This window comes from Podarcis bocagei (assembly GCF_964188305.1).
Source record: "Podarcis bocagei genome assembly, chromosome: 15".
NCBI lineage: Eukaryota > Metazoa > Chordata > Lepidosauria > Squamata > Lacertidae > Podarcis > Podarcis bocagei.
This window is the reverse complement of record NC_138141.1, coordinates 8,231,507-8,259,343: the sequence shown is the minus strand read 5'-3', so window position 1 is coordinate 8,259,343 and position 27,837 is coordinate 8,231,507. Positions and strand designations below refer to the sequence as shown.

The window sequence follows — 27,837 nt, the reverse complement described above, 5'->3', positions numbered from 1 at the left end:
AAAATAAAGTAATAATTTATTACAAAAGGTTCAGATCAGAAGGGTACTGTGCCCCGTCGTAACAATTCGGGACGGCACATCTCACGCAGGCGCATGAAGACCCACTCATCACATGGCAGAACCTGAAGGATCGCTAAAGCGCCTGCGAGCCTGCGCCACCATTAGGTACCGCAGGCTTTGATGTTATGGTGGCCTCGCTCCTAACCCTCCATTTCTTGCCCCTACACGTCTCCTCCTGACGAAAAAACAAAGGCGATGCTCATTTCCCTCTCTCTCCGTAGCCTGGATTTCTTCTTTTCCCTCAGCAATACCAGGACCGGGCATGCTCATTAGGCATGTTAATATATTCACCATCCGTTCCTGCCCCCTTTCGCTTTACGGGAAACCGGTTTGCGACCTGTGGGAAAGCGTCCGTGCTTTCCGGCGATTTGTCGCACAGAGCTGCGGTTTCGGGGCCAAAGCAGCCTGAACAGAGTAAAGTGGGCTTAGAATAAGGAGAAATTGGCGAAGCTACATGAGGAGGAGGAGATGTTCATAGAGATTAACTTCTAGAGCGGCACGTAGGCTGAGCTTCCGGTTCAACTCGGAAGCCACCATTTTGTTTGTCGTCAGCCATGATATTCCGTGCGGACACCCTCTCTCTCTCTCCCCCTTGACTTCAGTGTAGTGGAAAGCATGACTACTTGGCACCGGGCGTTAGAGTGAGAGGGCAAAGGCCCTTGACGGTTTTGCGTCGGAAATGCTTCTGAGGTTTCCCGACCGCGTGTTCTGTTTCCTATCTCTAGGGTCTCCGCTCGAACTTCCGGTTTGAAACGGAAATCCGCCGCTGGCCGGGTTCCGATTCACTGGGAGGCCTAATGAGGCCGCTCTAGGCCGCGGCCTCTCTATGGTGAGAGCCCTCTGTCCGATCCTTTGCTCTGGGACGCGGTTTAAGACCAGCTCAGACTGAGTATTAGAGCTCAAATACTCAGAGGGGCCACTAAGGGCTACAAAGGCCTTATGAGAAGGCTAAATACTCCCGGGGGAAGCTTGCATTCTCAGCAAGGGTTGCAATAAATGCAGGGAGGCTAGGAACCAGTTTGCTGGGAGGAGGGGTAAAAGTTTTTTTTTGGGGGGGGGGGAGAAGATTGAGGTCCCATCACCACCACCCAGAGCCAATGGCGCAGCATCCCTTGCTAGATTCCCTACAGTGGACCATCGCAGAGGGCCAGGGATGCCTCCAGCGCCCCCCATCAGAGCAGGTTCTCTCCCAATTCTTGCAGCTTTTTGCAAGCAGGGGAGCCAGCAGTGATGCCAAGGCAGGCATGATCAGAGACCTCCTGGCCATCTTGGAGGCCGCGGACTGCCAGTGGCTCTTTGGGAGCTGCCACCCGAATGCCGCCTCCACCCTGCTTCGTGACATGGTGGTCGCGCTGAGCCTCTATGCGGCGCCACCCCAGCAGCAGGAGCCAGAGGGAGGAGGGCTCCCCAGCGGCGACCCCTCCTATGCCGCGGTAGCCAGCCGAGCAGCAGACGTCAGCCTGGGCTTCATCAGCATCATGGCCAAAGTGGAATCGGCTAAAGGCCTCGAGAGACTTGGTGCTGCGGTGGTTGGTCCCATCTTGCGCCACGTGGCAGGGCCCTTGTATCTTTTTGCCGTGACACACGTTGCAGAGAGGTGGTGGACCACACCAAAAACTCGGCGCATGGCTCAAGAGCTGCTGGATGGTCTCCTTCGGGCTTCAGACTGCCGGTCGGTACCTGAGTTCCTGAGAGGCGCACGTGAAGACGAAACAGGGTGGTTGGCAGTGGTGGTGCAGTGCCTGAAACCAGAGTTGACCAAGTAAGTGAACTGAAAGCCCAGTGATGGTTGTCAGAGGCTAATTATATTTGTGGGGCCTTTTATAGGGACAAAACGATTCATATGGACCACCCATCAGTGACAATGTTACAAGGCTTTCAGGATTGTTTGGAAGTCCGAAATTGAATGTAACTTCTGTGAGGTATTGTGGGTGTGGTGTTTTAGGCAGAAGGACGGCTGTGGCTTGTGAGAACTGTGGAATGTTCTTCAGTTATTTCATCCCACTGGGGACTTGAATATGGGAATTCTGTGGAAGGGCCATAGGGTAGAGCAGCTGCTTTGAATGCACAAGATCCCAAGTTCAATCCCTGACTTCTCCAGGTAGGGCTGGGAGAGAACCCTGCCTGAAATTCTGGAGAGTTGCTGTCAGTCAGTGTTGCTAACATCAGCATAGACAATATTGAGCAGAAGGACCAATGGTATAATAATAAATAATAAATTTTATTTATATCCCGCCCTCCCCAGCCGAAGCCAGGCTCAGGGCGGCTAACAACACTAAAATAGTGCAACATTATAAAAACATCATAAGAATTAATTAAAATCAAAATTGATGGCAACCATAAACTAAAGTATTGTAAAGATTGCCAAAGGAGGGAGTCAGGCTGCGCCCTGACCAAAGGCCTGGTGGAACAGCTCTGTCTTGCAGGCCCTGCGGAAAGATGTCAAATCCTGCAGGGCCCTTGTCTCTTGTGACAGAGTGTTCCACCAGGTTGGAGCCGCAGCCGAAAAAGCCCTGGCTCTAGTTGAGGCCAGCCTAACCTCTCTGTGGCCTGGGACCTTCAAGATGTTTTTATTTGAAGACCGTAAGTTTCTCTGTGGGGCATACCAGGAGAGGCGGTCCCGTAGATACGAGGGTCCTAGACTGTATAGGGCTTTGAAGGTTAAAACCAGCACCTTAAACCTGATCCTGTACTCCACCGGGAGCCAGTGCAGCTGGTATAGCACCGGATGAATGTGATCCCGCAGTGAAGACCCCGTAAGGAGTCTCGCTGCGGCATTCTGCACCCGCTGGAGTTTCTCGGGTCAGTCTCAGGGGCAGCCCCACGTAGAGCGAGTTACAATAATCCAGTCTGGAGGTGACCGTCGCGTGGATCACAGTGGCTAGGTCAGGGCGAGAGAGGTAAGGAGTCAACTGCTTAGCTTGGCGGAGATGAAAAAATGCCGCCTTTGTTATAGCTGCAATCTGCGCCTCCATGGAGAGGGAGGTATCGAAGATTACACCCAAACTCTTAACGGACGGTGCTGGCACTAATTGCACCCCCGCAAGAGATGGGAGTTGCCCCCTCAATCCCATATCGTCCCGTCCCAGCCAGAGGACCTCTGTCTTCGAAGGATTTAACTTCAACCGGCTCCCACGTAACCATCCAGCCACAGCTTCCAAGCATCTGATCAGTGTGTCTGGGGCCGAGTCAGGATGGCCATCCATCAACAGATAGAGTTGGGTGTCATCAGCATACTGATGGCAGCCCAGCCCAAAACTCCGGACAAGCTGGGCGAGGGGGCGCATAAAGATGTTAAAAAGCATCGGGGAGAGTATCGCACCCTGGGGCACTCCACACACCAAGGAGTGGCGGGATGACAGTTCCCCCCCAAGCGCCACCCTCTGTCCCCGACCAGAGAGAAAGGAGCGCAGCCATTGAAGGACTGTGCCCTGGATCCCCACGTCGGCAAGGCGGTGGTCCAGGAGTTCGTGATCGACCATGTCGAAGGCTGCTGACAGGTCTAAAAGAATCAGCAGCCCCGACCCGCCTCGATCCAGCTGCCTGCGGAGATCATCTGTTAGGGTGACCAGAGCCGTCTCGGTCCCATGACCAGCGCAGAAGCCGGACTGGAATGGATCCAGAGCCGATGTTTCATCCAGAAACCTACCAAGCTGTTCAGCAACCGCTCTCTCAATCACCTTACCCAGGAATGGAAGATTCGAAACTGGGCGGTAATTGGATAGATCTAAGGCAGCTATGTTTCCTTGCAGCTGGTTCTCTAGCCTTGATCATCGCTTGCTGCAAGTGAAGAGTCTGGTGCTGCTCTTGCAAGGAACCTAGGAAGCCAATGTATACCATCGCTTGTGCCTAACCCTTTTAACAGGAGATGACCTTCTGCTTGCAAGGCTTTTCCTCATTCCATTCACCATAATTAGGAGTCTGCTTCTCTGAAAACCAAGCCTGTTACCACTAAAGTCACTTTGTGGCGGCTGGTATTGCAGGCTTCCCACTCTTGTTTCTCACTCTTGGCTTGAATAAGGTGGGTAAATTGCCTGCTTTTTGGCTGCCCCACTGTGGCTGACATATTGGGGGGGGCATTTCTGAACTGCCTCCAGTTATGAGAGAAATATTTAAATGTGCCCAACAGAACTCTGGCTTGAAACAAGCATCTTCCACAACCTTGGCCGCCACCCCCAAGTCCTTGTTACCTTCACCACCTTTTGAATTAGTGCAATGTGACTGAAATTAGCACACATCTGTTAATTGGAGGCACCATACCTCAGTGAGAGAGCACAGGCACTGCATGCAGAAATGCTGTATTGAATCCCAGGCTCCTTGTTAAAAGGGCTGTGTCACAGGTGACAGGGAAAGCCCCCTCTTGACCTGAGAGGTCTAGTTAAGAGTAGATAATCCCTGGGCTAGCGGGGCAGAAAGACAGATCTGGTATAAGTTTATGTTGTTAACACACCACCAGCAGTCCATCTATAATTTGATCCTAGGCTCCATTTCACCTCCCAAGATGTGCAATGATTCCCTTTTCCTCTGCTCCAGAGATACATGGCAGCGCAGCCCAGCAACAAAACATGTCTTCTCCTGCACGCTCCAACACGTCACAAGGCCCTGGCTTGGCCCTCACTTGGAGAAAGTCCTGCCGCCCTCGCTGCTGCTGTCGGACGACTACCGAGAGGAAAATAAAATCTTGGGAGTGCAGTGCCTACACCATATCATTCGGAATGTGGTAAGGACAGACGTACATAGGCATTTGGGGGACCATGAACTGGGTCATCAGAGTCCTCTGGTCTCCAGCCAAAGGTTGGGGATGGCTTTATGACTTTGTCTGACTTCAGAGTAAGGAATCATCCTCAGAGCCATAGGAGAGAGTGTTAGCAGGGGCTGAATCCTCACACCCACCCACCTCCATTTTACTAACTATTTTGCCCACAACTGAAACAGCATTCATGAGAATTGGTAGCCATTAGATCATTGCTGTTAACATAGGTACCCTTGGATCAAAGACTGTTACTTGGCCTAGTGTCCAGTTGCATCCTCACTATCTTTGTAGTTGGAGTTGTGAGGGAAGGAAAGGTGGATTTGGATGATGCTGCTGTATTAGGTTTTTAATAAGAGCAGACACCATTCAGACATAAGAAGACACCTAGTGGATCATGCCAAAGGCTCATCTAGCCCATCATTCTGTTCTCACCTGGAGGACCTGAGTGCCATCTTCTGGACAACCCGAGAAGTTTCCAAGTACAGCATGGTTTTATTTACTGTTGCTTATTTCAAGCATCTCATTGTCTAAACTGCAGCGCCATTAACTGTTATTTTGTCATTTGCTGTCCTGTTGGGTGGGATTTGTAAAGGTCCCATCAAAGCTTGGGTCATGCCACCGCCCCTGTTAACAGTAAGGGTGAACCTTGTCCCTTGTACAGAATTCCTTTTGCATAATGCTGGTCAGATGATAACAATCATTTCCTTTCCTTGCAGCCAGCAGCTGAACTCTGCCAGTATAACCGGGCGCAGGTTGTGTACCATGCCCTTTTCAACCACCTTTATAGCAAGGAAGCCCATCTCCTGCAGGTAATATAAAGACTGGTGTTTCCTCTTTAACTCTACTGAATTTATTCAGGTGGTGGACTAAATACAAGATTACAGATCCTTTTACACTCTACAGTAGGGGGTGGCAACCTTTTTGATCCTGAGAGTCACATCCAGCAATGGGTGGGCTATTGCAGGGCGACACACCGCTCAATGTGGGTGGTGATGGGCAGGGCCTAGGCTGACACACTCATGCACACACACATATTCCTATGTAGTTGTGCTTCCCCAGGTTCCTAAAGAGCTGTTTGGCAGGCTGGGGGAAGCAAATTTTACATTGGTAGCATGGCATGTGTGGATGACTTTCTGACTTGCTACCCTGTGCTTCCTTTAGCCCTTTCAAACAGCAAGGGGAGATATTAAGGGTTAAAGCCAGTGTAGCACTAAGTAACAGCCCACATGTGCTCTATAACATCTGTTTCTCCCTGATGCTTTCTAAGCATTACGTTTTGAAGGGGCAGCAGTTTTCAGGTCGTAAGTGGAATTTCTACTGGCTCAAATCTGAATGTGCTTAAAAGAACCAGCCATAGCAATATTCTCATAGTGCTGGCTCAGTAGGGGCTGCTTATTTGTTCTCTTCTGCTGCCTTGTTAACAAGCAGGCTGGGAATATGTATCCTTGCTAAACCAAGACCTGTGTTTAGACCACCATTTTGGCATTTGGGGAATGCACAACAGAAGCTGAGGTTAGAGTAGCAAAACAAGGTGCTGCCTGATGGCATGTCAAGCCCTTGGTCCGCCAAGCTCAGTGTGTGGGCTCTGCAGTGACCTGCAGTTCAACATAAACATCAAGGTTAGAAGCAACTGATGGCCTTATCCTCTATGAATTTGTCTAATCTTTTTTTGAAACCCATCACTGCCTCTTGTGGGAAGAAATTTCGTAGTTTAAGCACTGTGTGAAGAAGTACTTTAGTTTGCCTAACCTCAATCTTCCAGAATTCAGCTTCAGATGTTACTTGCTTTTTCTCTAAACCCATCCCGTTACTCTTCGCAGGTTGTGTTGCTGTGCTTGCTGGACTTGCTTCCCATCCTGGAGAAGGCCCTGCAGCGGCTGCCCCAGAACCCCCAGCTTGTCACACCTTCCGATGAGGTGCTCCAGCTGGTCCTGACCCACATGGAATCGGAGCACCGGCTCCCCTTACGGAGGGTGTACGCCAGGAACCTGCCTGCCTTTGTGGAGAGGTGAGTGTTTTAATGGCGAACCCTGTAAGCAGATAAGCCTCCCTCTTTGTGTAGAGGTTTATAATCCTTGATTTGTCTTTTGAGGCTCGGCATTCAGATAGCCCGTCATCTGAAGAGGTTGCAGCGGGTGATTGTGGGATACCTGGAGGTCTCCGATGGTCCCGACGAAACGGCTAGATTGGCAACATTAGAAACCTTGAAACACACCATACAACATGCCTGGCCCAGGTACTTTGATAAGCCCTAAGCGGTAGCTGTGTACTTGTAGAGGGGCATTTTTCTCTTCACTTGATCTTGCTTTAAGAAACCAACCAAAAAACCTGTCGCCACTGTTATGGTCAAGAAGCATCCTTTTCAGAGGTGGGTTGGCAGCATGGAAACTAGTCCCACTGCTTTGGAGGTGCTGCTTCTGACCCCAGTGTGAAGCCGAAAACTTGAGTGTAAGCAGTAAACACTTCTGCCTGCCTAAATACAAATATCTAGCTAGTAGAAAATGAGAACTTTTGGTTCCTGAACCTGCCACATGTTTTTGAAATGGATATGGGGACCTAATACCAGTGAGCCTTAGCTGAAATTCATCAGGCTGTTATGGTGTTTGAACTGTCCTGGTTGTACAAGAGCTTTGACTCAACAGGCTCAGTTCAAGGCAATCAGACGGGTTCACCTCTTGTCCAAGGTCACAAGGCAGGACTAGCAAACTTGCTATCGCTTTCAACAGGAGTCTGGACCTTCTCTTCTGAGAGAAGGGTCATCATAAGGCTTCTGCACTTCCTCATCCCATTTTTCTTTCCCTTTCCCAAATGCACTAGATACAGTGGTTTAGAGGAGCAGAGTTCTGGCAGCAGTATCTTTCCCCTTCCCCTGCAGCTCCGTCGCCTGTCAAAAGTCTGCTCCAGAAGGTTCCCATTGTTCCCTACTCTGGGAGGAACCATAGCTGGATAACCTGTTTTGCATGCGAAAGGACATAGGTTCAATCACTCGTTAAAAGGGACCAGGTGATTGGAAAGATCTGCTAAAGATCCTGAAGAATATCCCTCCAGATATTGTTGGGGCCAGCATGGCCAGCTGTCAGGGATGATGGAAGTTGGGAGTCTACATCTTGCTCTGCTGAAAGGTTGTTACTTGTACCAGCTACACTGGAGTTGTAGTGCCACCTCCTCCTGGGATGCAGCTGGCTCCAGAAGTAGCTTTCAAGTCAGGGTGACATGAGTTTGCCATCTCCTTGCTGTAGAATGTCCTGCCGCCTCGCTGTCCTTCTCAAGGCTTTGCTGAGAATGATGTTGGATGTGGCTACAGACAGGAGCTTAACACCAGAACCAGTGAAAGCAGAGTTACTCCAGAAAGCCACTGAGTGCCTTATCTTACTGGATCACGCTTCTCACGGACAGGTGAAGGTAAGCAAGACCAAGGGAGAGCCCAAGGTTCAGCAGGCCTGTGATTTAGGGAAAAGCAGGCCCTCTGCTTCTTAACAAGAGACAACTGCGGAGTCTCTGGGTGTGTTGCATATGTCTGGCAGTCACCACTGATCAGCACGCATGTGCCCATAAGAAACAAATTAAGTGCGGTCCTTTTTCTCAAATGGACATGCTAATTAATACTCTTGTCATACTCCCAATTGATGAGTCCACTCTTCCTTGATTTTAATACTAAAAGTAGCTCCGTCAAGGAAGTACACCTTGCAGTGTGCAAACAGCCTCAGCACCTGGCTCATAGGTGCTTTGCATTAGGAACATCCTAAAATCACTCTCTGGTATCTCCAGGTAGGACTGGGAAAGCCGCCTAAAATGCTGGAGAGCAACTGCCCACCTGTCTGGACAATGCAGAGCAATGGTCTGACTTAGAATAAGGGAGATTCTTGTGTCAGAAATAGAGCAGATAAGAGGCTGTTGCTGCCCACTTCTAACACGATTAAATTTGATTTCTTCCCATTCCTAATATTCAGGTCCTATTACAAGGAGTCCGACGCAGCTGTCAAGATGAGACCCTCAAGGAATGCCTAAGAAAAGTAGAGGAGGAGTCTGTAAAAAGTATAATCACTCCCTGAGCTCAAGTGGGGAGGCTTATATTCACTGTGTTCAGAGTTGGAAGGAAGAACATTCCTAGCTTTTAAGACTCATGCTATACATAAACTGTCTAATGTTGGAGAAAGCAGGGCATTAAGTAAAAAAAGGCAATGACAGGTTTGTTCTGATTCATATTTATATGCCACTTTTATACCTCCCAATCCACCCCCCCCCCCAAAAAAAATCCCTTCAATGCAGCTCACAAATTAATAGACATATACAAATATTTAACAATCTTAGTTGGGTAGCCTTAAAAATAGATGACGTTTTAAATTGTCAATATGCAAAAATATACGCTGCGGCATCTGGGAATGCCAGCTCACTAGGTCTTCAAGCAGCTGGAACTTTTCCTATGTGATCTTGCATCCCGGTGAGTCAGCCTTTGCGGAGAAACATCCCACCAGCTAGTTCATTCAGTCCATTTTTCAGATCTGCCCCCAGACACAAAAACTGGGAGGAATCACGTTGCTTTCGATTTAGACAGCGGTTCTGTCTCCTGCTCATACTCTATTTCAACATAAGCTCGTTTTTTCCTGACTGCTGGCCCCTTCAAGGGAGTTTTGCCTTTAGACTTGGGCCGCTGGCCTTTCTCTTCCTCCTCGCTGGATGTAGCCTCCTCCTCCTCCTCACTGCTTGTTGCCAGTTTATCCATATCCTTGGCAGAGAAAACAGGCGCGTTAGCACACTCCCTTAGCAAGTACAATGGTGCCCCGCAAGACGAACGCCTCGGAAGACGAAAAACTCGCTAGACGAAGGAGTTTTTCGTTTTCTTAGCCGCTTCGCAAGATGCATTTCCCTATGGGCTTGCTTCGCAAAACGAAGCTTGCGCCGCAAGCTCCAGGGATAGCGGGGAAGCGCAGCGGGTCTTCCCCGCTGTCCCCGGACTGCTTTTGAAGCAAGGGGCGGCGGGGAGAAGATCGCTTCTCCCCGTTGCCAGCCCCGCAATCTCCGGGGACAGAGGGGAAGGCGCGCGGCGCTTCCCCTCTGTCCCCGGACGGTCTCCATAGGAACGCATTGATTGATTTTCAATGCATTCCTATGGGAAACCGTGCTTCGCAAGACAAAAAACTCGCAAGAAGAAAAAACTTGCGGAACGAATTAATTTCGTCTTGCGAGGCACCACTGTATTTGGAGGTTATCGGTTTTAAGAGAAAATGCGAGTAAAACGAAACATGATAGAAGTATATATAATTAGGCCTGGTGTAGAAGTTGTGTGAAACCGCTTGGTGTGTTCTGAGCATCGCTGCCCTCCCTGACCGCTTAAGTCAATGTATTACATACAACTTTTATTTGTTTTATTATCTATGCATCTCATTTATAGCCCACCTTCTCCAAGGAGCTCAAGGTACCACACATAGTTCTCCCCTTCTGCAATCCACACAACCCTGTGAGGAAGGTGAGGCCACCCAGTGAGCTTCACAGCCAAGTGGGGAATTGAACCCTGGTCTCCCAGCTCCTAGTCTGACATTCTACCCACCAGAAACCCACTGGCATTTTTGTTCTGCCTGATGTGCAGTTATTCTCACCCTACTTTTTGATTCCCAGCCCTGCTTTGAGGGAGGTGTGTGCATTGTGTGTAGCAAGTACGTAAGTTAAGTAGAGCAGAAAATATTGGGAGGAACCAGCAGAGGGTTACAGGATAGGTTCTACTGAAATAAATGCTGGTCAGGAGCAGTGCAGCACTCTGCTGGGGCTTAAAGCCAAAGACCCAGTTTCTCTCTACAGTGGTACCTCGGGTCAAGTACTTAATTCGTTCCGTGGTCAAATTTGAAGTTATCATTGTTAGGCCAAATTGCTGCGATAAAAATGAATGTGCTGCCAAGGATGCTGTTCTTGTTTCAAACATTACAAATTTTGGATAAGATGGATTGTTTCAAGAAGTGGCAGAAAGATATTTCCAGATTTGTTTGGTAGGGCAAGAAGCGTCGAATAAAATTTAAGATATTAACTGATGCTAAAGAAAGAGGTGGATTTGCCCTGCCAGACCTAAAACTCTATTATGAATCAGCTGCTTTTTGTTGGCTGAGAGAATGGCTGCTACTTGAAAACACTGATGTGTTGGATCTAGAAGGTTTTAATAATGTATTTGGTTGGCATGCATATCTGTGGTACGATAAGGTAAAAGTACATAAAGCGTTTAAAAATCATATTGTTAGAAAAGCATTGTTTAATGTTTGGATAAGATATAAAGATTTGTTAGAAAAGAAAACCCCAAGATGGTTGTCACCAATGGAAGCGAAGGCACAGAAAAAACTCAATATGGAGGCCAAATGGCCGAAATATTGGGAAATTCTGGATCAAGATGGAGACAGAATAAAATTGCAGAGCTTTGAAAAATTGAAAAATAAAGTGCGAGATTGGCTCCATTATTATCAAATAATGGAGGCATATAATTTGGACAAAAAAGTTGGTTTCCAGGTGGAAAAATCAAAATTGGAAACAGAATTGTTAGATTCCAAAATCAAGAATTTGTCAAAAATGTATAACTTGCTGTTGAAATGGAACACTCAGGATGAAACTGTGAAATCAGCTATGATTAAATGGGCACAAGATGTTGGACATAATATAATGATGGCTGACTGGGAACAGTTATGGACCACAGGTATGAAATTTAAGGCATGTAATGCCCTAAGAGAAAACTTAATGAAAATGATTTATAGGTGGTACATGACACCAGTCAAGCTTGCAAAAAATTATCATATGCCTGACAATAAATGTTGGAAATGTAATGAGACTGAAGGCATATTTCACCTTTGGTGGACGTGCCCAAGGATTAAGACATTCTGGGAGATGATTTATAATGAAATGAAAAAGGTATTTAAATATACCTTCTTGAAGAAACCAGAGGCCTTTCTCCTAGGCATGGTCGGCCAAATGGTGCCAAAGAAGGATAGAACCTTTTTTATGTACGCAACAGCAGCAAGAATACTCATCGCGAAGTATTGGAAGACACAAATTTGCCCACCCGGGAAGAATGGCAGATGAAGTTGATGGACTATATGGAACTGGCGGAAATGACTGGCAGAATCCGAGACCAGGGAGAGGAGTTGGTGGAAGAAGACTGGAAAAAGTTTAAAGACTATCTACAGAAATATTGTAAAATTAATGAATGTTAGAAAAACGTTGAAATGAAGTTATATGGCTTTAGTAAAAATATTATAAGGAATTAAGTACAGATAGGTTAATAGAGTATTAAAGGGAAAAAAATAAGGTTAGAATGAGTTAAGATAATTATAGGATAGAAAACAGCGGAGGATGGAAAGGAATTGCTGAAATAATTAACAGAAGTGGAATACAAAAAGGGAGGTGTGAGGAGGTCGTGGAAATAAGTGAATGAAAGATGGGATAATGAAATTGGTTGATTTATTTTATTGTCTTAGTCTTGTTTTGTTAATTTGATGTGTTGTATTGTATTGTTTTTCTTTTTCTTTTTTTTCTTTTAGTGTTTTTGGAAAAATAATAAATATTATTTTTTTTAAAAAAAAAAAGTACTTAATTCGTTCCGGAGGTCCGTTCTTAACCTGAAACTGTTCTTAACCTGAAGCACCACTTTAGCTAATGAGGCCTCCTGCTGCCGCTGCGCCACTGGCACACGATTTCTGTTCTCATCCTGAGGTAAAGTTCTTAACCCGAGGTACTGTTTCTGGGTTAGCGGAGTCTGTAACCTGAAGAGTATGTAACCTGAAGCGTATTGAACCCGAGGTATCACTGTATTATGCTCAGGGAGGATTCCTTGATAGGAATGGAATAATCTCATCACACGCCTTCTCCTCTCCCACCTCCAGATTCCAGCATGATTTTACAGCACCATCAGTGTGCACAGCACTTAAATTTGACACAAAGGAAGGGGAGGCAGGCCAGAGAAAATAGCAAAAAGTATGTTTCAGCGTTCCATTAGAACAAATGAAACGTAAGAGGCTCTAAATTATCATAAACAGTTTTTGACAGGCTGCACTTACCTCAAAGTCACTGAGGTCACTCTCATCTACTTCCACAAATTCTCTCTTGTTTGAGTCCTACAAGCAGAACATAGCAGAATACGAGTTGGAAGGGGCCTCACTCTAGGTCAAATACCCCCACCCCCATGCACGATTTTGCGATGCAGGATGCAATTACAGCATTCCTGACAGATCAAGGGGAAGGAAGGAGTGTTCCTTCTCACGTGGCTACACTTTTATTTTTTCCTAATTTCAGTCTACATGATAAGATCCTTCATCCAGTTCCAAGTCCTTGATCAATGAAATCCAAAGTTTTTGGAACCCCAGTTCTTGGAAGGAGACAAAGCACAAATTGATACATAGTGCGTAACAGCCAAGTGAACAGCTGTGGTTTCTTTGGCAATGCCAGTCTATATCTGAGGTTTCTTGGCAAGCGATGAGGCTCTGGCTATGATTGTGATGTCCCATAGGCAGGGCCTTGGGCTAGTCTCTTAAGTACATGAACATTTAACACACGGGCAAATAATATTTAGCTACCCCATCCATTACATTATTTCTGGAGGAGGAAAGCTTAGGGAAGGGAACAGAGAACTGTGCGAAAGTTGTAATGTGCTGTTTGGCAAGAATGCAAGCCATTTGGCAGAAATAACTTGCAGACCCAATTCTCTCCTTAGTATAAATGTGCAATGCATAGAGAGTTGCACAGTTCCTGCCCTCCAGCCCTGGAGAGTTGCACTGGGCAAAGAGTTTCAAAAGCATTACTTCTTCCTCCTCGTCCTTCTTCTCTGTATCCGAGTCACTCTCACTCTCCACTTCCTGCTGTTCTAGAGCTTTGTCGAAGGCATGGATGGGGAAGTTGTAGATATCGCCGTACTGAAGAGGGAGCACATTAAGGAGGAAGGACGATTAGATAAGATGATCCCCAAAAACACACAAAAAAGCCACAGATTTAAAGACATAGACAACTTTGCATACGATAGCCTACCAAAATAGGAATGAACACTCTGCAGCCTTAGCCAACACATTCCATAACTTTGGGGCTTCCGCCAAGGATGCTCTTAACCCAACCAAGGGTAAGGAACCGCCATCCCACAAGTGAATTCTGGCCCGCAAGGCTACTCCCCCCAAGCTGCTCCCACCAGCCCATCAGTTGAAGACAGTGGATGATGTCAACAAGTGGCCGGATTCACTCCTGCTTGGGTGGTCCCACCCCACCCACGTTTCAGCCATTTTCCAGCTGCAATTAGTCTAGCTGCAGTTAGGTAATTTTAAGACATGGGACTTAACAGTGGTACAGTTAAGGTGGTAACATGCATAGGAAAAGGTAAAGGTACCCCTGCCCGTACGGGCCAGTCTTGACAGACTCTAGGGTTGTGCGCTCATCTCACTCAAGAGGCCGGGGGCCAGCGCTGTCCGGAGACACTTCCGGGTCACGTGGCCAGCGTGACAAGCTGCATCTGGCTAGCCAGAGCAGCGCATGGAAACGCCGTTTACCTTCCGCCGGAGCGGTACCTATTTATCTACTTGCACTTTGACATGCTTTCGAACTGCTAGGTTGGCAGGAGCAGGGACCGAGCAACGGGAGCTCACCCCGTCGCAGGGATTCGAACCGCCCACCTTCTGATTGGCAAGTCCTAGGCTCTGTGGTTTAACCCACAGCGCCACCCGGGTCCCTTTTTGAACTGGTAAGGTACCCCTGCCCATACGGGCCAGTCTTGCCAGACTCTAGGGTTGCGTGCTCATCTCACTTAAGAGGCCGGGAGCCAGCGCTGTCCGCAGACACTTCCGGGTCACGTGGCCAGCGTGACAAGCTGCATCTGGCGAGCCAGCACCAGCGCCGCACACGGAAACGCCGTTTACCTTCCCGCTAGTAAGCGGTCCCTATTTATCTACTTGCACTTTGACATGCTTTCGAACTGCTAGGTTGACAGGCGCTGGGACCGAACGACAGGAGCTCACTCCGTCACGGGGATTCGAACCGCCGACCATACGATCGGCAAGTCCTAGGCGCTGAGTTTTTAGCCACAGCACCACCCGCGTCCCACAGGTAACATGCATACTTATTTGGAAATCCGATAAGTCAGCTGTGCTGCTTTTGGGGGGGGGCTCTCTGCTCATTCTGGCCCTGGGCTCTCCCCCCCCCCCAAAAAAAAATCCTGCCCTGAGCTGCAGAGTTCAAAGAAAATGATCTGAAGGCTGAACACTGTAAAATTGGGCTCAGCTATACAGGGCTCTAAGGTTATTATTATTATTATTATTATTATTATTATTATTATTATTATTATTATTATTATTATTTATACCCCGCCCATCTGGCTGGGCTTCCCCAGCCACTCTGGGCAGCTTCCAACAAAATATTAAAATACAGTAAAGCATCAAACATTAAAAGCTTCCCTAAACAGGGCTGCCTTCAGATGTCTTCTAAAAGTCTGGTAAGTTGTTGTTCTCTTTGACATCTGGTGGGAGGGCGTTCCACAGGGTGGGTGCCACCACCGAAAAGGCCCTCTGCCTGTAGGCTATCTGCTGAGCATCATGCAGAATCAGGCCATTCAGTGGGCCCTGGGATCCTCTTCTGTCCCTCCAGCAACAACTCTCAACAGCCAAAGTTGTCATCCAAAACATGGGGGGGGGGACCAGGCTAGCAAAGGCTGGTCCAGGTGCCACAGGTCAGTTACAGCTAACAACAAGGCGATCCTAGGTAGGTATCTGGGTACTGCTTCATTTCTTTCACTGCCTTCTGGGAAGCAACCTGGTTAATTGACCCCTGCACAAACAGCATGCACTGCATCACAGCATCTTACCGTCTCCTGCTTGAGTCTCTCCAGCAATTCTTTCTCTATTGCGTTGTCCAGCTGAGCAGCAATCAGAGCTTTTTCCTGGCCAACAAAAACAAAGGGATGAGTTGATTTGGAGGAAGGAAACAGTGGATTTATCATGAAGATTTTTCACGATGGATGGAGGTGAGTGGGGGAAAGAGGAGAGGAGGGTGCCTTTTGGAAATAGGTTAGTTCCTCCCATCTTCACCAGGAAGCAGGACTCTGCAGGGGTTTCCCCCCGTCCTATTCCACCTGGGATTGCAGATGAGCAGTTATGAATGCCTTGCTTTAAAAATGTCCATTGGTACAGCATCTACCTTCCATGCAGAAGGTCCCACCTCTAATTTCTGGCATCTCCAGGTAGGGCTGGGAACGTCCCCTGCCTAAAGCCCCATGAGAGGAGGAGGAGGAGGAGGAGTTTGGATTTGATATCCCGCCTTTCACTCCCTTTAAGGAGTCTCAAAGCGGCTAACATTCTCCTTTCCCTTCCTCCCCCACAACAAACACTCTGTGAGGTGAGTGAGGCTGAGAGACTTCAGAGAAGTGTGACTAGCCCAAGGTCACCCAGCAGCTGCATGTGGAGGAGCGGAGACGTGAACCCGGTTTTCCCAGATAACGAGACTACCGCTCTTAACCACTACACCACACTGGCTCTACTACACTACACCACACCACACGGAGCTGCTACTAGTCTGTGTAGATAATACTGAGCTGAGAAGACCAATGGCTTGACTCTGTATTTGGCAGCTTCTTAAGTTTCCATGTAAGGCAACAAGATCTGGGAGAAGCAGGTGGTGAGCAAAGCTCTACTGGGGGCATTGTGGGAAGTTGAAATGGTAACTCCAAAACACAGCTGCCTGGTGCTGATTGGAGTATTAGGGGAGGCAGAAACAGCAGACCTTATAGGAGCTGCATGCTTCATCTGGACTGAGAGATAAACTGACGAACAGTAAGGAACCACAGCAGCAGACAGGTACGTTACCTCTCGTCTCTTCTCACGCCTTTCGATCTTTTTACTTAACGGAACAAGCTTCCTCCTACAAAGGCGAAAATGAAGTTAGTGAAATGGTTTTGCAAAAGCAACTGTCAACAAGCAACTAGGAAAAAAGACTCCAATTTCTAGGGCTTTTTAAATGTTCTTCTAGCCGAGCTTCTATCACAGTGCTTTTGAACAACCCCCTGAGCATTCTGGGGACACCTGACTCTCCCAATAATCCCTTTCAACTTCTTCTTTTTTTAATAGCAACTCCTTCATTTCAGGGAAGTTGCCTCTTTTCTGAAGTCAAATGTGACTGTTGTGGACTTTTGCGTCTGGCAAACTGCCCAATGACAGATATGCTGGATTTGATATCACTTTGGCCACTGTTCCTGGCTGGTTGGCATGAGTCTGCCTGGGACAACAAAACTCAGGAAAAGGCCCCATGCCAAGCCCCATGACTTACTGCCTCTTGAGAGTCAGCTTGCGGATTCGGATCAGGTACTGGGTGATCTTGGTGAAGCGCTGCTTGCACTTGTGCCGGATGAAGCGGGGCCAATAGATCAGGTTCTCGTCAATCTCCTCCAGCGCTTTCTCGTAGTTCTTGCTCAGCCGGACCTGCCAAAAATTAGGAAGGGGAGAAGTCTGTGGTGGGTCCTCATTTGCCATTGTTTTTCCATTGTCTTTCTCGTTCACAGATCCTTTCGGAGCTCTGTGAAGTCCTCTCGGGTTTTTGCCACCCTAAATTAGGGAAAGTCCTCCGCTGAACTGCCTGGAGAGCTACGTCCAGTCAGAGTAGACAGTGCTGAGCATGATAGACAAATAGTCTGACTTGGTATAAGGCAGCTTCCTATATTCTGAGAGGCCCATCAGTGCAAAGTAGAGAGAAACAGACTTTGCCATGAAAAAACTTGAGTTTCCATTCTGGCTTAAGATGTCCTTTCTTGACTAGGGCCATGCAGATTTAGAGACTGGTTCTTATTTAAATTGCTTGCTTAAGTTCTGAAGAAAGACTGTAATAGTTATGAAGGTGAGAGTTAATCCACTAGTCCTAAGAACGATCGGACCAAAGGCTCAGCTAGTCAAGAATTGTTTTTTCACAGTGGCCAATCAGATGTCTTCGTGTCTTCTACTTCAACTTTTAAACACCTGCTGTAAACTTTTTCCATCGGGCTTATGCAGGCATTTAATGATATATCTTCTCACAAGTGTTTCCTGATTTTAACTTCTTTATATGGTTTTTATTCTATGGTTTTATGTAGTTGCTGTGAACCACTTTGATTTTTTTAAAATGACTTTGTGATATATAAATATTTGTATAAATAAACAAATAATTCAACAAGCAAGGCCTGAGTGAAACTCCCCAGTTGTGATTATCAGGAAACAGCGCCCTTGAAGGTACAGGCTGAACATCGATGTTGTAGCTAGTAGACACCAGTAGCCTTATTCTCCATTAAAACTCATCTTGATCCTCTTTCAAAGTCATTAAATTCACAGCTATTTCTAAGAAATAAGGGCTATCTGTGCAATCAAACTCAGAATGTGTGGGTAGCAGCAGCAGAGAGGAATCGCAGCCTCTCTTACAAGCCGTAACACATCCATTGTTTAAAGTCTGATCACTCTTTGAACGGAAAAACCCTGCACCATCACAAACCCAAGACATAAAAGTTAAAAACAAACAGATCAGACCCACACCACCCTAGGAGGACTGGAAGGAGGACTTACCCTTTCCCACAGCCGATTGGGGAACGCAGCACGTTCAATGGTCTTCATGTATAGGTAACACTGCCCTAAAAAGAGAACAAAAGCAGCTTATGCATGGTCACCATGAGGTCTGCTGCAGCCTTGGTTTACGAGATGCAGGATGCGGGCCACAATACAAACACAGCGCACACCATGCAAGGTCAATGCTCAGACGTTACTGGAGCACCAGGCTTCTAGCTGAAGAGCAGGTGCTCCTAAATCTACGAAGAGCTCCAGAGCAGGCACAAGACGGTCTGATGCAAGGCTTTGGATAAACGGGGACCAGGCAAGCATGGAAACAGTACTGTCATTGCAAACCCTTCATCTCTGATTTTAAGCTAGAGCTCTTTCATCTTTTCTTTTAACCCTCCGATATTGTGTGTCACATCAGATGCATTAAGATTTGTCTCAGATAATTCCTAAGGTAAAGGTAAAGGTACCCCTGCCCGTACGGGCCAGTCGTGTCCGACTCTAGGGTTGCATGCTCATCTCGCTTTAGAGGCTGTGAGCCGGTGCAGTCCGAAGACACTTCCGGGTCACGTGGCCAGTGTGACGAAGCTGCAGCTTGCGAGCCAGCACCAGCTCAGCACACAGAAACGCCATTTACCTTCCCGCTATAAAGCGGTACCTATTTATCTACTTGTACTTAAGAGTGCTTTCGAACTGCTAGGTGGGCAGGAGCTGGGACCGAAAGACGGGAGCTCACCCCGGCGTGGGGATTCGAACCGCCGACCATACGATTGGCAAGTCCTAGGCACTGAGGTTTTACCCACAGCGCCACCCGCATCCCTCAGATAATTCCTACCGGTGCATAATATTCACAGCATTTTAACCTTTGGGCAGTGCTTATAACTCTTGATGGCTTCTGCACATTGTTTGAAAGGCACTTCCACAAATTTAAGCCAAGCCTTCCCTCTAGGGGCCTTGAGAGGTCAAAGACCTATGAGACCATTAGAATCACAGAGTAAAGGGACCTCAGGATCATCTAGACCAACCCCTGCAATATGCCGCTCCTTCCGGGGGATCGAACCTGCAATCTCAGCATTATCAGCACCACACTCTAGCCAACTGAGCTATCCATGAAAGATGAGAACCAGCAACATTGAGTACAACATTGAGGAAAACAAAGCAAAGAGCCTCACCTTTCTCTTCCTTAATGGTAGCATACTGGCTGTTTGCCAAGGGGCAGGAGGAGCGGTTGCACAGGCCTGTTATATTAAATTCATTCCGGCAAAAGCTCTGTGTTTTCGTCCTACAAGGAAGAGACTTGGAATGAAACATTCGTTTCCATACCTTGTATTACATAGAACATTAATTCTAATCCAGACTACGAAATGTCCCTACAGAACTGGAAGAATTAAGCTGATGGGCACAGGGTGGTTTAAAGTCAGATGTCTTAGGGACAGCCTTTCCCAACCTGACGCCCCCCAGATATGTTTTGTACTTCTAACTCTCACCAGCCCCAGCTAGCATAGCATCTGGAAGGCTGCCTGACGATATGCTCTGATAAACATTCAAACCACAGGCAAAAAAATATTTTGGATTTTGGATACTCCCTGTGTATTCCCTTAATTCCCGTATACAACACAATCTGGCACATGCCATTTATTATTTATTTATAAATATATACATATTTATATACCACAATGCCACAAAAAATATCAGAACGGTTTGCAACAAGAATATCTATATACAATCGAACCAACATTAAAAAAATAAAACAAATCAGAGGCCATCTATTAACAGAAAGATGTCTTCTCAATTGCCAGCACAGAATAATTTTCAGCGGGCCGTTAAACGCAAGGAAGCTGCTAAATCTTCCACCGGACCAAGCCAATGAAAGTAAAGGCTCTTTTTCTTGTTGCTGACAGATGTGCCTCAACAGCTTAGGGGATGGCCAATGGCGCTTCTGCAGAGGACCGCAGTGACTGAACCAGGATATAAGGTCTCAGGCCTTCCCTAAGGTACCCTGGACCTAAGTTGTTCCGGGCTTTGAAAAACTAATGCAAGGACCGTGAACCTGGCTCAGTAGCAGATGGGCAGCCAGTACAGATGTTTTAACAATGGCATTGTTGGCAGGGCGTACTCAGCAGCAACCTGGCCATGCCCCAAGGAGGCTAAAGGGGGGCATGGCAAAGGCAAGCAAAGGGCTGGTTTGAACATCCAGCAATTGATGTGCTGCAGTCCTCTTAAATCAGGGTAGGGAGCCTGCAGCCCTCCAGATGTTGCTGGACAAAACTCCTATCCTCCTTGACCACTGGCCAGGAGGCCACCAGATAACATAGCCCTCTTCAGATGGCGTGGGCTCCAACTCCTATAAGCCCCAGCCAACAGGCCCAATTATCGGAAATGATAGAAGCTGTAGCCCACAACTTCTGGAAACTACCATATGATCTAAATCTACATTTTTTTTAGCGTGCCTACATATTCAGAGGGGACGCGGGTGGCACTGTGGGTTAAACCACAGAGCCTAGGCCTTGCCGATCAGAAGGTTGGCGATTCAAATCCCCGCGACGGGGTGAGCTCCCGTTGCTCAGTCCCAGCTCCTGCCAACCTAGCAGTTCGAAAGCACGTCAAAGTGCAAGTAGATAAATAGGTACTGCTCCGGCAGGAAGGTAAACGGCGTTTCCGTGCGCTGCTCTGGTTCACCAGAAGCGGCTTAGTCATGCTGGCCACATGACCTGGAAGCTGTATGCCGGCTCCCTCGGCCAATAAAGGGAGATGAGCGCCGCAACCCCAGAGTCGGCCACGACTGGACCTAATGGTCAGGGGTCCCTTTACCTTTTACATATTCAGATGTTATGCGTGCCTGCTCAGGAAAGATACAAATTAGGCAGGAGGAAGCTCAATTTAAATCACTATTTACTTTGGTTCTTTTTCCTGAGATCCAAATCTACCCACCCCAGGCAGTACTAGAACAGCCAGCACATCCTGTAGCCCTTAAATTCAACAAGAGGTAGAGGAAAGGGAGCAGAATACTTACTTGATCTTAAATGAGCAGAACTGTCTATTGCCAAGAGTGTCCCAGACAACCTGACAAAGAGAGAAAGCTTTGTTAGTAATTCTCCCAATGCTATCGTGCTCCGAAACATCAACACTCTTTGATATGCTGTAGCTGCAACTCAAATTGAAGATCCTGTGTTTGAGCACTGGTTTTGGACTGCTAGACAGCCTCCAAAGTCCCTTCCAAAACGTCTATAATTTTGGACACATGGCAAACACCTTGCTCTAATTTAACCTCTTTTGTCGTTTTATCAAATTACTACCGATTCCTCACTAATAGGACAGATCGGAAGCCTGTGGGAAGCTTGAAAGTTGGGCGTGGGCCCCGGTCTTATTAAAGGGATCACAACAGGAGGGTTGGGAAAGGCAGAGTTGACAACCTTAGCTGAAATAGATGGATGATCTTAGCAGCCTTGCAGCAACAGAGGTCCTTCCCAGCAGCGATTGAGCTTTCAATGCACAGATGGTGGCCTCCAGATGTTGGCATGCTACAACTCCCACCATTCCAGACCACTGGCCATGCTAGCTGGAGTGAGGTTGGGAATGCCAACCACATCTTTGGGGGTGGGGCACAGGTTCCCCAGCCCTGCTTGTAATGTGATGCATGTGAGCACACCCAGTACGGGAAAGTGCATGCGTCTGAGACAGGGGTCATTCAGTCGGACTCTGGTTCAGTCCTGACATCTACAGCAAAGGTCTCAGAGCCACCATCCTTCAGCTAAGATCAGGTGCTGTTTCTCAAACTTGGGACCACAGCTCCTATCATCCCGGACCAGAGGTTCTGCTAGCTAGGGAAGATGGGAGTTGTAGTCCCAACAACATCCAGAGAGAAACACGGCGAGCTTCCCCCTTGACTAAGGGAGCTTTCTATACTGTCACCGACTCACTCACTCACAAGCAAACAGACAGACACACTTCTGGAATCAGTAATAATAACAACAACAACAGCAAAATATTATTTAGATCAGGGAGGCTAACACCAATAAAATCACAGTAAAAACATTATAGGGGGAAAAGAGAGGGGGGAACCAATTTAAAATACAGGTTAAAATGCAATTTAAAATGCAGCCTCATTTGAAAGTAGCTGATAAATCAAGACCATAAGGGGAGGGAAACATAAGGGCCAGACCGATGAAGTAATGGCGCTCTGTGCATGCTCAAGGGTCACCTTCCCACGTGCAAAGTTCTACACGGGAAGGGATCCGGCGTGGTGTGGTCTGAGACGACGGCCGGGGAGGCACAGAATCACAGACCTGGGGGTGGGGTGGAAATTGGGTGGCTGCTTTCAATTCTGATGATGTATTTTGTGGTTTTGTATTTCGATTTTATTCTGTGAACCGCCCAAAGTATAGGGCGGTATATAAATTCAATCAATCAATCAATCGAAGAGAACTGTGTGGAGTTGGAGGGACCCCTAAGGGTCATCCAGTCCAACCCCCGCCATGCGGATCCCCGTTCCACACGGGTCTTGCCCCTCAAAGACTGAGGGGGCTCCTTAGTCCCTCCCTGCCCGCTTTGCCCCCCGACTCACGTCGTCCGCGTGCATCTTGCGGCCACGAGGGAGACGCGACTCAGCGACCCGGCGGAGCTCAGGGGAGGAGCCGCGCGCGGAGACCTCGCGAGAGCTGGGCGGTGGGCGCTGCCCGGAGGAGGAGGAGGAGGCTGCAGCTGCGCATGCTCGGCTGTAGACTCTTAACCTGCAGATCCATGCGCGGGGTCTCCTTACGGGTTCAGTATAACTTTTGCTTCTCTTTCTTTTCTTTTCTTTCCTTTTCTCTCTCTTCCCCCGGTCAAAAAAAATAAAAATAAAAAATCAATACAGGGTTATAGTGCAGCCTGGGTGTTTTTTTTACACAAAGTGGCTTTCAAGGCACAAGGGCTTGCTCTCCCTAACACGGGTCTAATTTAGCACGGTTTTCTTTCTTGCTTTCAGGACGTTTTTAAAAGTGTAGCGTATCTGCATACAAGTCGATTCTGCATGCAACTCCGCACTAAATTTGGGCTAGTTCTGGAAGTTGAACAGTGACTTTTCTTATTTGAACCCGGAAACGACATGCCCAGATAAAGAGACGTGTCACTCTTTCTTGATTTCGTATCTCTAGGCAGTAAAAGTGTGGACGCACGGAGAGGTGGGTTTGAATCTGATGAAGGGACACAGGATTGGCTGAATTGCAGCTAGGGGTGGAGCCTCTCCGTGCGTGGCGACCAATCAGAAAGCTCAGCTGCTTGTTTCTCTTTATCAGTCTGGTTGGGGTTTTAGCCGCGTTATTCCTCCCGCTTTTGTTGCTCTTCAATGTATCCATTTCTTAGAAATTAGTAAATTGGGGTGGGGGCTGTCTGCGTAGTAGGAAAGTCTATAGCAGTGGGGTGCGATCCTGCCCCAGCCCACCCAAATAGCTTGTAGTTTGGCAAACTTTCTGCAGCTAATTTCAAAGTATATCAGTTGCTAATTCCCTTTTTTATACAAAAAGTAAAGGTAGCTTTGCCATGAGAAAAAATAAAAAATCTTTATTAAGGCAATGCCGTTACTAGGTCAACTGAAATGCCACAAAATAACGCTCAAGCGTTTCATATGTGCTACCTGGAGATGCCAGGGATTGAACCTGCATGCAAAGGATATCTTCTACCATTGAGCCTCAGTTACAGGTAGGTAGCCGTGTTGGTCTGCCATAGTCAAAATAAAATTCCTTCCAGTAGCACCTTAAAGACCAACTAAGTTAGTTCTTGGTATGAGCTTTCGTGTGCATGCACACTTCTTCAGATACACTGAAACAGAAGTTGCCAGATCCTTCTATATAGTGAGAAGGTGGGGAGGGGTATTACTCAGAAGGGTGGTGGGAATGGGAGATTGGCAGATAGCTGAGATGAGCCTGTTGACGACTCTTAACGACTGCAATAGGTCTTACAGGAAAAGGCAAGGGGTGAGAAGGTGAAAAATGGCTTAGTCATGTATAATGAGATAAGAATCCAATGTCTTTGTTCAGACCAGGTCTCTCCATGGTTTTAAGTTTGGTAATGAGTTGCAATTCAATTCATTACCAATATTTAATTGCTCATCGTCTAACATTGTGTATGCCATCAAATGCCAACAGTGTCCTTCAGAGTCCTTCACCCTTCTGAGTAATACCCCTCCCCACCTTCTCACTATATAGAAGGATCTGGCAACTTCTGTTTCAGTGTATCTGAAGAAGTTTGCATGCACACGAAAGCTCATACCAAGAACTAACTTAATTGAGCCTCAGTTCTTCCCTTAATTCCCTACACTGAGTACCAGATCACCAAACCAGGAGATAGGCAACTGTGCTTGCTCAGGACAAAATGCTGCAGTGTAGTTTGTGCCATTTAAATGCCTTCAGTCCTTGTTCACAGTTTTTTTTAAAAAAAAAAACATTGCAGGAAGAGAAAGCAACCACCAGTGTCTCAGGAGCCATCTGTATGCAGGTCCTTTCTCAGAGGTTTCTTCTCCACGTCCCTTTGGAAATCTGGCAGCATGAACAAGGATGCCCTGATTCCCTTCCCAGTCTCACGCCTGGACTGTTTCAAATGGAAATTGTGGTTGCTTCAGTGATAGAGACAGGCAGGTGCAGTCAGCCCATGACACACACTGATGGGTGTTTTTTAGTTCCTTCAGGGACAGTTGAGATGAGAAGATTCAGAACAGGGATTTGCATGGAATATGGGGAGAGGTGGGGAGCGTGCAATGCATTAAAAAGGCAACAAAGCCTTCTAGAGTTTCTCAGCACAACAGTCCTGCTGGATCAGAGCAAAGACCCATCCTTTCAGGTATCCTGCTTCTCACAGAGACAAATGAGATACCTTCAGGAAGTTCACAAGCAGCACATGAAGGCAACAGGCTCTCCTCTTATAGTACACATAAATAAACTGGTCTTTGGATTGATACGGAAGGAGGGGGGGTACCTTCCCGCACCCCTCCGCCAGCCACCAAAGGCGATGACCTCGACGGCGCCCAGCTTTGCCCTGACCCCTCAGCCCTCACACCGTTACACAAGCACCACACTATACCCCTGGCCTTGTAAATAAAATGGTTTTCCCTCTCTCTCTCTACGGGCGAAATAAGCCCACCATCTTTCCCTAAGCCTCCCTCTCGCTCTATCTTTATCATGGGTTGACCGTATCAAACTGCGCTCCCATTCGTTTCAATGGAAACTGCGTTTCCATTTGTTTCAATGGCCGCGTTCTAGCCAATCAGAACCATGCATCCGCTCTGCAGTATCAGCTCAGCGAGCCTCTGCACGCCTCGTTTAACCTCTTGACAAGCTACTGACGGCTCCCCACTGGGGGAACAATGGAACCGAAACTCATGAACTCATAAAAGTGTCAAATCCTGTTACAATGTATCCAATTTCTTTCCGACTTCAATCACTGACATAAGACTAGACCAGAATGGACTAAAACTTCTAAAATTCATATTAAATCAACCGCAGCTCCGATTTCCTTGATTCTGGTGTCAATCGACTCAGTTTCCTCAGGACTCTATGACACTTCTTCAGCCTCCATAATCCCTCGAGCGAAGAGTCACGTACTCAGGAAGACCCTAATCCGGCCAGATCGCTTTTGCCCAACCTTTCCTCCGGGCAATGCCAGGTGATAGACTCTGCATACTTGGACCATTGTCTTCTCATCACCGGTAGTCAGGAAGCGCTTATCCGCGCATATCTGACTCTGCACATTCCCTCCACCCCACTGTGTATGTTAATCTGTGTAACTCAACCCCTATCTAATGTATTCATGAGGTCACCTGTGTAACCCAACCTATTTCTAATGTATTCATGACGCAATTTGCACTGTATTCTGGGACATGGAGGGAAGTTTCAAAAACTCCTGTCACCTCTTTCTCGGGGTTCAATCTCGTTTTGAACCTGTTGCGCAATAAACTCGGATCTTCTGCAGTTTGCTCCTGTGCCCGGCTGAACTCATTTTCCTCCGCAGGGACCCGCGGACTTTGTCCGACGGACTGGGTGGCTGTGTAGCCCCGCACCCAGATTTTACCGTAACAGGATATACTGATTCTGATCATGGAGGTCGCACTTTATCATCTTTCCCTCCATTGGGAAAGGTCCATAGCTCAATGGTAGAGCCTCTTCCTTGCAGAAGAAGAAGAGTTTGGATTTGATATCCCGCTATATCACTATCGTAAGGAGTCACAAAGCGGCTAACAATCTCCTTTTCCCTTCCTCTCCCACAACAAACACTCTGAGAGGTGAGTGAGGCTGAGAGACTTCAGAGAAGTGTGACTAGCCCCAGGTCACCCAGCAGCTGCATGTGGAGGAGCGGGGAAGCGAACCCGGTTCACCAGATTACGAGTCTACCGCTCTTAACCACTACACCACGCTGGCTCTGCAAGAAGTCCCAAATTCAATCCCTGCCATCTCCAGCCTGGGCTGGAGAGATGCCTGCCTGAAACCTTCGGATGCCGCTGCTAGTCGGTATAAACAGTACTGAACTGGATGAACCAATCATGGTCTAGTGAATCAGACTAGGCACTTTATATATGCCTTAGGTGTGAGTGCTATTATTTAGGTAACCAAAAGGGCACCATTCTCACAAGAAGGAGATATCAGCATTGTTGTCCATATGAGTTTTCTTGATATTTGCAAGTATTCATTGACTTTTAAAGTATATTCCTGTAGTATGGAGACGAAAGGCAGGACCAGAAAAGTGGATTGTGTGAATCCTGAACTAAAAGTAGTAAGAGACTTATACCTTGAGCCTGGAAGGATAAATACCTACTGCCTGAAGACCTCACCATCCTTGCTATATTTGAACACATTTTTTATATGTCAGTTTCGTGAGGATACGCATTTGGACATGTAAATGGCTTACATAGATTTATATACAGTGGGCTTGTAACTTATGCCCCCTTTGTATATGTGATTGCAATCTTACACGGGTCAGAGGGAAATACATAAATAGATGGAGATCAGGGAATATCCACAGTTCCCCACTCTCCATTTATTTCCCCCCCCACCAGTTCACTCAATGTGTTTTCCTTGCTTACTAGCCTCTGCAATGGTCATGGGAATACCCTGGGAAGCTTCCAGAGCCCTCACACATCATTTCTAGAACCCGATAAACAGCCCTCTGCCTCATTAGGGGGCATTTCCAGTGGTTCCTCACTTTGCTTGGTTTTGCCTTTGCACATGGACCCCCAGAACAGATTCCTTGCATATGTTGTGGGCAAACTGTACAGATGATTATTGTATTATCAATGTGAACTGATGGGAAATTTCCCCTTTTTTCACTCCCCCACCTCTCTGTTTTTCTTAACCTTTCTTTCTTTGTTTTTCTTCATGATGCAAATTCTGGCACTCACAGCTGCAGAAGTATGGACCTGCAACTGGTCAGACCCCCTCTTTGGGGGGTGTGAGATTTTATTTTAATTTTAGTTAAAACATTTGTACCCCTCCTAATGCAGAGAGGTTGCTAAAGGACGTTATTCCCAGATCAAGCAGAAGA

General features: G+C 47.3%; 2 protein-coding genes across 2 annotated transcripts; one reads left to right on the top strand and one right to left on the bottom strand.

Moving 5' to 3' along the window:
• The first annotated feature begins 441 nt into the window (after positions 1–441).
• Positions 442–9,055, top strand: TTI2 (TELO2 interacting protein 2). Its single transcript, XM_081171712.1, has 7 exons — positions 442–1,822; positions 4,594–4,780; positions 5,530–5,622; positions 6,634–6,821; positions 6,906–7,049; positions 8,053–8,215; positions 8,764–9,055. The coding sequence occupies exons 1-7, from the start codon at positions 1,158–1,160 to the stop codon at positions 8,863–8,865; spliced, it is 1,542 nt and encodes a 513-aa protein (XP_081027838.1). The 5' UTR covers positions 442–1,157; the 3' UTR covers positions 8,866–9,055.
• MAK16 (MAK16 homolog) lies at positions 8,847–22,977 on the bottom strand. The gene is made up of 10 exons (XM_081171824.1): positions 22,892–22,977; positions 21,341–21,390; positions 19,500–19,609; positions 18,340–18,404; positions 17,081–17,232; positions 16,621–16,675; positions 15,624–15,698; positions 13,585–13,695; positions 12,844–12,900; positions 8,847–9,539 (listed from the first exon to the last, which is right to left on the bottom strand). The coding sequence occupies exons 1-10, from the start codon at positions 22,904–22,906 to the stop codon at positions 9,345–9,347; spliced, it is 885 nt and encodes a 294-aa protein (XP_081027950.1). The 5' UTR covers positions 22,907–22,977; the 3' UTR covers positions 8,847–9,344.
• Positions 22,978–27,837: the final 4,860 nt, after the last annotated feature.